General features: G+C 37.2%; 1 protein-coding gene across 2 annotated transcripts in view; it reads right to left on the bottom strand.

Moving 5' to 3' along the window:
• The window catches only part of DNAH8 (dynein axonemal heavy chain 8), a 139251-nt gene that overhangs the window by 113663 nt on the left and 13146 nt on the right, over nt 1-12442 (bottom strand). For both annotated transcript variants that reach the window (XM_009564269.2, XM_054062587.1), the window contains exons 11-16: nt 12073-12172; nt 9485-9604; nt 5639-5774; nt 4554-4741; nt 3545-3625; nt 1312-1428 (exon numbers count right to left, since the gene is read on the bottom strand). In XM_009564269.2, the coding sequence (XP_009562564.2) occupies nt 1312-1428; nt 3545-3625; nt 4554-4741; nt 5639-5774; nt 9485-9604; nt 12073-12172 (742 nt within the window). The remainder of the gene's footprint in view (nt 1-1311; nt 1429-3544; nt 3626-4553; nt 4742-5638; nt 5775-9484; nt 9605-12072; nt 12173-12442) is intronic.

Below are 12442 nucleotides of genomic sequence, written 5' to 3'. Positions count from 1 at the left end.
TATATTAATATAAATTATTAGATTCTTGATTACGATCTTACTGTCCACGAGTGTAGTTCTAAGGCAAGGGGGTGCTGCTGTAACTTGCTTGATGGGTTAGTCTTCAGTCCTTCTCCTTTTACTTCACATAGCTTTTCACTCTTTTTATTCTTAATTACAGCACTATTAGCATACTGTCAACTACAGTGAAGTGGTTTTGTCATGACAAAATCCAAATAAAATGGACTTCTGTCCAATTTTTAATTTTTTACCTGAAACACTCTGCATCTGTAATTGCCCACCTTGTTTGTCAAAATATCACTCATGCTTCTGTTCTACACCACTTTTTCCCTATGCATTTATAATATCCCATTCAAAGTAATCAAGGATCTAACCAAGTTTACATCTTTTTGTTTTGATACGGGAGGGGTAAAAAAGTCAGAAATGTACACAACCTCCATATTTTAAGAAAATAGGCCACATCCACAAAAGACATCGTTATTTCAGATAGACTCAGGCTCAGAGAATTGTTAATTTCTTACACAGGCAATCTTTTGTCCAGCTTTGCATTTCAGGGGCAAATAGAGCACTTGATCACAATTATGTTTCTCTGCTGTACAGAAAAAGAAGTAGATACAGCCACCAGTGACTAAAAATCTCCTACCACAGGAGACACACCTTATGATATTGGTAGGAGAGACCGTAGTCATACAGTTCAACTGTTAAACCAGAAGGATGGTCTGAGTATCAATGTAAAGTCCTGAGAAGAAGCAATACAAGTCCTCAAGCATATTAATGGAATCAAAAGAATTCAGAAATTATGTGGCAAAGATAGAGGAAAAAAGCACAGATTCAGTCAGCATGCACAGAACTGTGAAGGAAAAGCATGCTCACTTTCATTATATTATGAACTGCATGAGGAGACAGTTTCACAGCATGCCTGTTATGAATATAAGTCAAAGTTCAAAAGTTCTCCACTGGATAGTGTTTACATGGAGGTATCTTGTGTGCAACTGCAGTTATGGACAAGCACTCAAAGAGAAGAAGAGGTTGACTGAAAATCAGTGGTAGGCACAGAATTTGAGGACATGCAGTAGAAAAATATTCTACTGCAAGAATATAGACAAAGATCAAACATTTGAGGATAATAATGGGAGAGAATCATGGAGTATATCACTATTCATAAAAAAAACCCATACTTTAAGAATCAAACAGAATTTCCATGCATTTAATGTGGTACAAAAATAACTATAATTTCCCATATGATGAGCAGTGTACTGGAAATAATTTCTCTGAACTGTCATTTCATTTATATAATGATCAGAGGTATACCTGTTTCAAAACCTGTTTAAGTATATACAGAACTTGCTCGGCTTCTTGAAAGAAGCTTTCCAGTGTCGCAGATGACCAAGTCAACATCGTAAGCCCTTGCCTCAACAGAGTTTCCATCTATGCATAAAAAAAGAAAAAAATAATTTCACAGATGAAAAAAAGAAACAATTTAAATACCATTAGTATTAGAATCACTAATGTCACTGATGAAAGAAAGAGTTGTGTCTACGTTTTTCAAGGAAGGTTACAAGTCTTAAAGGAAAACATCAAAGAAATTTACGCAATATTGGGGAATGGGAGGGGAGTGCATATTACAGCCTCTGTACACAACTGTCAACAGTGCATGCTCAGATCTTCACCTTCCTTTTCTTCTGGATAGTGTTTTTAGTGGTTCCCACTATTCCCTAAAATTAAAATTAAGTCCACTGTTGATCTTACAGTATGTCCTTTAGCATGTGCCTTGGTCACTCTCAACAGCACAATTACTTGCGTTTCAACCTCATGTATTTGTAGAATGACATTTTTCATTCATATCTTTCTGAATAACACTGATACTCTCCAAATATTTTTACAGCATCAATGCTATTATTAAAAATCCTCTCTTCCCAACTATTGCCCTTACTGAATTCTTCATTCTCTATGGTCTCTTTCTTCTGGATTTGTCAGCAAGTTGTTCAGCATATAGCTGAAATCAGTTTATTTTTCTGGCACTGTATGACCTACAACAAGGTCCTTCCTTCACTGCAGATCCTGTACCTTCAAAGGGAATGGGATTCTATGGAAAGAATTACACTATCACCGGGCTATGAAAATCAACCATTCCAGACTCTCTTGCACAACTCCCCTGAAATTTTTGACTAGAACTACAAAACTTCTCACTGATTTATCAGCATAGAGAAAAAAAAATTCAAAATTTTTCCAAATCCATCATTCTTGAAATGACAGAAATTTAGTTTTGCTTAACTGCTGTAAAACTTCAAACTCATTCCACTCATACTTAATTCTAAGCAGCTACCTATCATATCTGCTCCGTCCTCTTGCCATTTACCAGATCATTGTCTGGACTTCAACCACTCTTTTCATCCTAATGCTTCAGTTTGCTATGTATATATCACAGTTCAAACAATGGGTTCAGCTCAAAAGGACACACAGATGTTCATAAATACCGTCATTACTATCACCTTAATATATATGGGTATTGGGGAATTATTAACTCCACAATGCTGGGAAGGTACAACATGTTATGATAACCAACATAACCAATCTAGAAACAGTTTAAGGCTTTGCATGAGTTATTGTCAAACTATGGCACCTGTGTAGCCATAGATTAGAAATGCACATTCCATCCTTAGATTAGTGTTTTCCTGCCTTCTTCCTATATACTGAAGACTTCTCCCCATTCTTCGAAAAACATTTTCATCTTCCATTGTTTGTACAATACTCATACTTCTCTTTTACAAACTGCTTCATTTAAAAAACAGAGCTGCATGATTCCCTTTATGGTATAATCATGTTTACAGTATTATCACTGAAGTGAAGAGTACCATCACTTTATGTCTTTGTCATTTATTACTTAACTCTTATGAGCAAGGATAAGTTGGGGTTTTTTTCCTCACACCTCAGCTCATGCCAACTACGTACTTACATAAACCTATGCAAACTAAGTAAACCTTCTGATGCTGTTATACACGACCAAAACTGAGTTATTTAGAAAAATCATACACACGTTTGCAAAAAAAAAAAAACTTGCAGGAAAGACATTCTGCATCTCTAATAAAACTGTAGTATATAACCTTTCTACATCACTGAACAGACTGACTCAATTCAGAAGGCTAATAACTCTCTCCAAGCAAAGATAAGGATGATGACATGTAATACTTAAGCTAGATGAAAGGCACTACTACTCTTGAAAATCTCTAAAATTGAAATAAGTAATAATTCACTTCCATGTGAAAGCCAGAGATCTGTGTAGATAAACAGATCCACAAAGTCCACATTCTTTGTTCTGTTGGTCTTACATCTCATAGACACTAAGATTATTTTACTGTGATAAACATTATTTGAGCACTGTATCAGGGATTTGCAAAGAGCAAATTTTTGGTCTTAAAGGTTTTAGTAAAATTCATTACATTCACAACATGCAGACCCATGTAAATATTTTAAAATTATAAGCTACTATGAAGTTAGTCTAACTTCTCCTGAAATATTCTGAAGTGCATTTAGCAATACCAACCGTATTCATTTTTGGTGCCATTAGATTTACAAAAATCATTGGTATTTCTTGACACAATTCTTCATAACATCGGAGAAGACCCTGTTAATTATTAGAAAACATAGTTTCAAGAATATTGTGAGTGTTTTCTTTACTGAAGCAAACAACCTGTTATACAATCAAACCATCAGGGAAAAAAAAACATGGAAAGCAATACAAGACTACATGTGAAAGTAAGTGCAGAATTTTACACAGACATTGCATAACTAGGTATAGCATTTCTGGAATGTAATGAACCCATACCATGCTACACAAGGAAGAATAAAAGCAGCCTTTGTGCAGCACATTCTTTATGAAGAAAGGCAGACAAAGTATTGTCTTTCTATAGAGCTAAAGACAGCTCGTACTTTAGTGACTATAACTTGCAATACCCTCCTGAAATCTAGTATCATATGCTTTATATAATTGAAGTCACTCATAAACTCAGTTTTGAAATATCTTCTTGTTTTGTCTTACAAACGCACACACACAAATCCTGTATGGTACACCTTATTTCCAAAATACAAGCTGATTGAAACACTACAATAGCAAATACTACAACAGGTATTAGTGATTTGACATTTCTGGGAGGTAACCTGCAAAATTCTTGATGTTTTTGGTCTCTACCGTATCTTCCAATCCAGAATAATTTCAGTCTTTGCTTCTGCAAAACTCTGTAAAACTGTTTTACTGATTTTCAGAGCCTGAATACCTTTTGCATGGCTTTAATTATTTCATTACCAAAATATATTTAACATGCCACAAGATATAAAAAATATATATGCTTATATTTAAGTATATACTGGCCCACAGAAAAGTCAATAGGAGTTTTTCAAATGCGACTCTCTATGTGTACCTCTGCATTCCACAAATTTACCTTAAACTGCCTTATACACAGCTGTAATATTTATTTAACCATACAAAAGATTCTATGGTTGATCAGACTTTGGAATTTTTTTTTAAAAGCAATTATGATAATATTTAAATTTACCTCTAAATGCAACTTGTTTGACTTCAGGCTGTTTTCTAATTTTACTATCTTTATTGCTTGCGCTGGTACTTCCAGACCCAGCTTTATCATACATTTGGTCTCCCGGGCAATCTCTGGAATTTGGGGATCAAAATTAACCAGGAACTTCCCAGTTTTAGGATGACGCACAAATATTGTGGCCTGTAAGTCTGTAAAGACATGTTCATATCAGTTTCCAAGACAAACAATTGTTTCTGTACATATTATTATTGAACACATATTTCTTATAGTAATTAAATATGTAATGTTACTTGTGAAATAGCTTCATGTTGTTTCCAGTTGAAGAAAATATACAGCTAACTTTCACCATATTAGAGTTGTGCCATATATAACCTTTCTTCTCATAAACTAAACAATTTCTTAGCCCAATCTAGAAAATTACAATATTCATTATCTAAACACCTGGAAACACAGCATTTTTATGAGATACTCAGTCTCTTACAGGAATTTGTTAACCCATAGGATGAATGATTACACAGGGATAGTGCAAAAATCCAAAATAAAAGCTCAAACAGCAGCACAAAAGCCTATGTTGACTGCATGATGACAAGATTTTATCCTTATAGACCTACTCCTAGTTTTGAAGCCCACACAGTGTTAACAAGTTACATGAAAAATCTACTAATTTTTTTTAAACATCAAATTTAATTTAATATTAAAATTATAAAGCTTGATCATGAAACATTTTTTCTAGGCATAAGGTAATACTTGTCCTTAGAAGGATGAACTGTAAGCAGGAAGAATTATTAAATGGTATACATAAAGAATTTGGATATGTAAGTGAACGATCATTAACCTTAAATTTGTTTCACCACTACTTCCAGTCATCTGTCGAACAGTGTACCAAATCTGTAATCCTCTGCATCAAAACCAAGTTTCAAGGTTAGAAAGGGACAGAGAGTGGAACTCTTTGGCCTGCCTACTGGATCATGACTAAATTGTGCACTTTAAGGGTAAATGAAGCTTAAAAAATTCTCTGATTTGATTTGTTTTAACTTAGCATTCACTAACAGTCCAAAAAGCCAATTACATAGTTAATTGCTTACAATATTGTAATTGCGAGATTTCCTTCATCCATGCATTATGATAGACCATCTCGAATTCCACCAATACATAGGCAATTCTGTTGTATAACTGAACAACTGCTTTACCTTCTTGACTTTCCAAAGTCTTTGACTTTTTCTAATAAAACACAGTAAATTCAAATTAAAACCACATCAAAACATAAGAATACTATTTAGTTTTTTTCTCAATTTAATTATTGACTATACATTATATAAGTTAATGTAATAAATTATACTTATAGATTTCTTAAAAATTGTATCAAGTACTTATCCATATTTATAGGACAAAAAAGTCAGTAAGAACTTGTAAGTAATAAATACTAAATATTTAACACGTGTAAGAGCAATTACATCATTATACTGTGATAAACACCTGTAATTAACAGTGAAATGGATGCTCAGTTCTACTCAAAATTAAACAGTAACTAAAACCTGATTTTAAGAAATATCCTGTTTTAATCGGTAATGGTATTTGCATCTGTTTTCTTCGGAATAGATTCAGGTGATCATTACTCCCATCTGAGGGAAACAGTAAAGGAAAAACCTCTCTCACACAGACGTCAACTTGGCAAGAGATTCTAGATGCTTTGTAGGGTAATCATTCAAATATATCAAGAATTATTATTGATATAGTGGATCCCAGTATAGCAAGATCTTAACTATTCCAATGAAGGAAGGAAATCCTCCTATGTACAAGCCACAGTCTGCTACATTATAAAGAGAAGAACACCACCACTGGCTGGCATAGTGAAATACTTCTTTGGGCAATATGAAGACAGATATACGAACAATTCAGTGCATATTTCCAGCTTGGGGTGCTTGTTCAATCATAAGTAAAAGAAACAGTTTTTCTGCATTTTAGTAAGGCTTTTGATACTGTCCCTCACAACATCCTTTTGGACAAGTTGTGGGATGAGAAAGTTCACAGGGCACTGGCTGAAGAACAAGCTAAAGGGTAAAGCTTAAAGTCTTACAGTGAATGGGGTTACACCTGGCTGCTAAATGGTCACCAGTGGTGTTCCTCAAGTTTCAATTCTAGGGACAATTCTGTTAATATATTTATCAACAATCTGGATGCAGGAGTTGAATGCACTATTAACAAGTTTGCCAATGATACCGAACTGGGAAGTGCCCTTGACTCTCAAGGGATGGGAGGCCTTGCAGAGGGATCTAGATAGACTGGACCATTGAACTAGATTAATGAGATGAAATTTAAGAAGTTGAAATGCCAGATTCTGTGCCTAGGATGGAATTACGCCAGACACAAGTATAGATTGGGTAGGAAGTGGCTGGATAACAACACAGCAGAAAGGGACATGGGGATGCTGGTCAACAGCAGGCTCAACATGAGTCATCAGTATCCTCTGGCAGCCAAGAGGGCAAACAGCATCCTGGGTGCATTAAACACAGTATAACCAGCCAGTTAAAAGAGGTGATTATCCTGCAGTATTCAACATTGGTGTGGTCTCATCTTGAATACTGTGTGCATGTCTGAGTCCTGCAATTTGAGAAGTGTGTTAAGGTCCTTGAATGCTTCCAGAGGAAGGCAACAAAACTGGTGAAATAGCTAGAAGGAATATCTTATGAGGAGCAGTTAAAGACTTTGGGTTTGCCTAGTTTGGAGTAAAGGAGGCTGAGGGGTGACCTCATTGCTCTGTACAACTTCCTGAGAAGAGCAAGGATAGAGAGGTGTTGAGCTCTTCTCCCTGGTACCCAGTGATGGGACGTGTGAGTGGTTCAAGGCTGCACTAGGGGAGGTATAGACTGGACAGTAGGAAACGATCTTTCTTTAACAAGAAGGTGGTCAAATATTAGAACAGGCTTCCTAGAGAGGTGGTTGATGCCCCGAGCCTGTCAGTGTTTATTAGACATTTGAACAATGCCCTTTAACAAAATGCTTTAACTTTTGGTCAGCTCTGAACTGATCAGGCAGTTGGATTAGATGATCACTGTAGGTGCCTTCTAACTAAAACAGTCTATTCTATTCTAACGCTACATCTTGAATCTACAACAGTGGTTATTGCAGAGCATATCAGATGTCCACTGGGAAGGTGATGCAACCAGCAGCCCAGCTAAAGTGCCTTTAAACTAATGCATGAAGCTTGGGTAACAAGCAGGAGGAGCTGGAAGCTACCGTGCTACTAGAAAGCTATGATCTAGTTGCCATCATGGAAACATGGTGGGATGACTCCCTGGACTGCCATGTGGCTATCAATGGCTACAGGCTGTTCAGAAGGGACAGATCGGGAAGGAGAGGTGGAGGCATTTCCCTCTGTTTCAGGAAAGGGATAGAATGGGAAGAGCTGTCATTGGAGAGTAGCCACAAACAGGTTGAAAGCTTGTGGGTCAAAATTAAAGACGGAAGAACCAATGGGGACCTTGTTGTTGGTGTATACTACAGGCTGCATAGCTATGCTAAGCAAATGGAGGGCAGGGAGGTGATTAATGTCAGCCAAGGTCAAATCCTGTATGACCAACTTAGTGGCCTTCTATGATGAGGTAACCACAGCAGTGGACATGAGTAAACTGACGAATATTATCTATCTAGACTTCTGTACAGCCTTTGACACAGTCCCCCACAACATCCTTCTCTCTAAATTGGAGATACACGGATTTGATGGGTGGACAGTAAGGTGGCTAAGAAGATGGTTGGATGATTGTATTCAAAGAGGAGTGGTCAATGGCTCAAAGTCCAGATGGAGGTCTGTGACAAGTGGTGTCCCTCAGGAGTCCGTACTGGGATCGGTGCTGTTTAATATTTTTATCAATGATATGGACAGTGAGATTGAGTGCACCCTCAGCAAGTTTGCAGATGACACCAAGCTGAGTGGTGTAGTTACCACACCAGAAGGACGGGATGTCATCCAGAGGGACCTGGACAGACTGGAGAAGTGGGCCTGTGAGAACCTCATGAGGTTCTACAAGGCCAAGTGCAAGGCCCTACACCTGAGTCGGGGCAATCCCCATTTTCAGTACACGATTGAAGATGATGCAACTGAGAGCTGCCCTGCAGAGAAGGACTTGGGGGTGCTGGTTGATGAGAAGCTCGACATGAGCTGGCAACGTGCACTCGCAGCCCAAAAGGCCAACTGTATCCTGGGCTGCATCATAAAAAGAAGCATGGCGAGCAGGTCGAGAGAAGTGATTCTGCCCCTCTGTTCTTCTCTTGTGAGACCTCACCTGGAATACCGTGTCCAGTTCTGGAATCCTCAATGTATATAGATATAGGGGATATAGAGCTGTTGGAACGGGTCCAGAGGAGGGCTACCAAGATGATCCGGAGCACCTTCCATATGATGGCAGGCTGAGAGAATTGGGCTTGTTCAGCCTGGAGAAGAGAAGGCTCAGAGGAGATCTTATAACGACCTTCTAGTACCTGAAAAGGGCCTACAAGAAATCTGGAGAGGGTCTATTCCTAAAGGCTTGTGGTGATAGGGTGGGGGGGAATGGGTATAAACTGGAGAGGGGCAGATTTAGATTAGACATTAGGAAGAATTTCTTCACCAGGAGAGTGGTGAGACCCTGGAACAGGTTGCCAAGGGAAGTTGTGGATGACCCATCCCTGGAGGTGTTCAATGCCCAGTTGGATGGGGCCTTGGGCAGCCTGATTTAGTGGGATGTTGGAACTAGATGATCTTTAAGGTCCCTTCCAACCCAAACTATTCTATGATACTATGATTTTATGATTCTATATTCATATACAAATAAATAGGTTGCCTAGCATATGAGAAGTGACATTATCATAGCTAGAAACACTATAATCTCCCTTCTTAAGTAAGACAATTCACTATCACACAAAATACCTAATTTTTCCTCACATGAACTTACATGGAAATAGTTGATTGGTTCATTTATCCTTCTGAATAGTTGTCTTGCCCACAGTATCTTTCCTGCAATAGGTGGCATGTTTCGAGCAAGAGGAGGGTCATCTTTCTGAATCTGATAAAGCTACAATAAGAACAAAGCCATTAAACACATGGATTGTAAAAATCTGTTGAAATGTTAAACTGTTTTTCCTCTGGTACCACAATTTCTTCCACACCCAAACAAATTACATTTGTGAGGAGTCACACAAAAGTTTAACGAGAGAAGACTATATTGCTTCTCCTACTTGCTATGCTTCTGAAATGCACACATTGATACCACTGTTGGAATAAGGAAAAAATTCCTTATTGTGAGGCTGACAGAGCACTGGACCAGGCTGCCCAGGGAGGCTGTGGACTCTCCTTCTCTGGAGATATTCAAAACCTGTCTGGGCGTGTTCCTGTGCAATGTGCTGTCAGTGAATGTAGCAGAAGGGTTGGACTAGATGATCTCCAGAGGTCCTATCCAACCCCTGCCTTTCTGTGATTCTGTGATTTTGGGATGTGCACTCAATGATTCTTGTGGGTCCCTTCCAACTCAGGATATCTATGATTCTATGATATGCTCCCCTCTACTAACTTTGTAGTCAGTAATATTTACATGTAGTAACTCCTTGGCACACAGCCCGTGCTTTTATCTGTGCCCAAGCTGAAAAAAAGAAAAGGCTCTACTCACTGAATTGCTGCATTACAGTCAAGAAAATTTTGGCCTTAAATTATCACATACCAAATTTGCACCGACAAATTATCCAAGCACTTTAGAACCAGTATTACAGTAGGAACAACCTTTTATTAGAAATAACTTGCTTGACAAAGATAAAAAGCAATCCAATAATATCTAGTACATAGTTAGAACCAGCCTGTACATTGGTGACATATTCTCCAACAGGAGAGAAAGAATATTTGTATTCACCCAACTTTAAGCATGCAAACTCATGCTGTGATAACACAAACAGTGGTATTGCTTAAGCAAACACCAGTTTTCATTCACTGGCATGTCTCCTTACCCCTATATTACCTCCTGCACAGTCCTAACAAAAGAAATTCAAGTAGCTTCATAGTGAACTTAAGAGAGGAACTGATCTGGATGAACTCACCCTCCTCCAAGCCACATACACCCCTCCCTTCCCAACAATGTACCTATTTTTTTAGCTGGAAAAAAACCAGCCAAAGTGAAGTCAGTGATTTCTTAGCAGTGCTGCTGAAAATATGCTCATCAAATTAAGCTAGTAATTAGAGGTTCGGGAAGTGTTAGAAGGAGTGTTATAGAAGGAGCGGATAGGGAAAGCACACTGTAAAGAGTGCTTCAGAGCAGCTATGCTAGACTACAGTTTTCAGTCACTGTTTGGAGGAATTATTTTCTAATAAGTGCAGAGTTTACAGATACTTGTGTCCTTATGTAGTATGTGTCATTCATCTCACAACATGTAAACATCTCTCAAAAAGAAATATTTGCATCAGTCTAGTTCTCCAGATTCCCTTTATGCTCACTAGATAAAAAAGGGCCATTTCAAGGGAATGATTTAAATCTTCAGGTTAACACAGAAAAAAGATCAGATTAGTTGACTCTAGAATACTCCTTTTTTGAGTAGAAAGTCTAGTTCTGATGCAGATGTTTACTTTTTTAGACGTATCAAATCAGGTTAGATCAATTCCTCTCTAAAATATCAAGCCAAGTGATGTGAAAAGTCCTCAGAAATTAATTCTCATTTAGCACAGAATCACAGAATTATTTAGGTTGGAAAATCATTAATTAAAAATTACTATCATTAAGTCCAACCGTAAACCAAACACTGCTAACTTCACCACTAAACCATATCCCTAAGCACCACATCCTCATATCTTTTAAATAGCTCCAACGATGGCGGCAACCATTTTCCTGGGCAGCCTGTTCCAGTGCTTGACAACAGTGAAGGAATTTTTCCTAACATCTAGCCTAAACCTCCCCTGGCACAACTTAAGGCCATCTCCTCTTGTCCTGTCACTTCTTACTTGGGAGAAGATATCAACACCCACCTCGTTACAACCTCCTTTCAGGCAGCTTTCCAGCCATTCATCCCCAAGCCTGTAGCACTATATTATAGTCATAGTACACTATACAAATAATGGAAAACTACTTTATAACAAACATAAATGCAACTTATCTACATTTTGTATCTGTTTTATATTGTCATACCATTAGAAAACAGCCACGTATAAATGCACATTAACTGTAGAGGCCTCATTTAACAAAAAAAAATGAAACATATCTCTAAATGTGGTACACAGCCATAAAGAACATAGTTTTTCTTTTCTTTAATTGATGAAGGAATAATAGAAAAGTTTTTTTTTTTCTTTTAAAAAAAATCGTGATGACACATTTGCCTGTAAAGGTATGTATATAAAATTTGCCTACACACTCAAGCATGTTTTCTGTAACAGCAAAATAGGAGTATGACAAACTAAGTATTGACAGTCATTTAGTGAAACAGGCAGAAGAAATGAAATTATTAATATTAAAATATTTTCTATTTTAACATGGTGTTTAAAATTTATTGCAAAGAAATTACATACCTGTTTAGTAGCTTCAAGTTCTGCTACATAATGTTGAAGAATACAACTAAAAGTATATTCTATTTCTTCTTGAAGGCACGGCATTCTTAGATTTTGAAACCTGTATTAAAAATGAGTACCCAAAATGATATTTCTAAACCACAAATAATGTGGTTTGGTTTTTTTTAGTGAACATGAACATTACATAAAATGAAAAAAGCACAAATCTAGGCAATGTATCTGGATCTGGGAAATATTTTTGCTTTGAGCTAGTTTATGTAAACTGAAAAAAATCCACCAGGGCAACACATCATGTTGTTACTGTTGTGATTTTTTTTTTTTTTAGTTTTTTCTTTTAGTATCCTCTTGTATACACAAAACAAACTAATGA

The sequence above is a fragment of the Cuculus canorus genome, chromosome 3 (genome assembly GCF_017976375.1).
Source record: "Cuculus canorus isolate bCucCan1 chromosome 3, bCucCan1.pri, whole genome shotgun sequence".
In the NCBI taxonomy this organism is placed as follows: Eukaryota; Metazoa; Chordata; class Aves; order Cuculiformes; family Cuculidae; genus Cuculus; species Cuculus canorus.
This window is presented reverse-complemented; position numbering and strand designations above follow the sequence as displayed.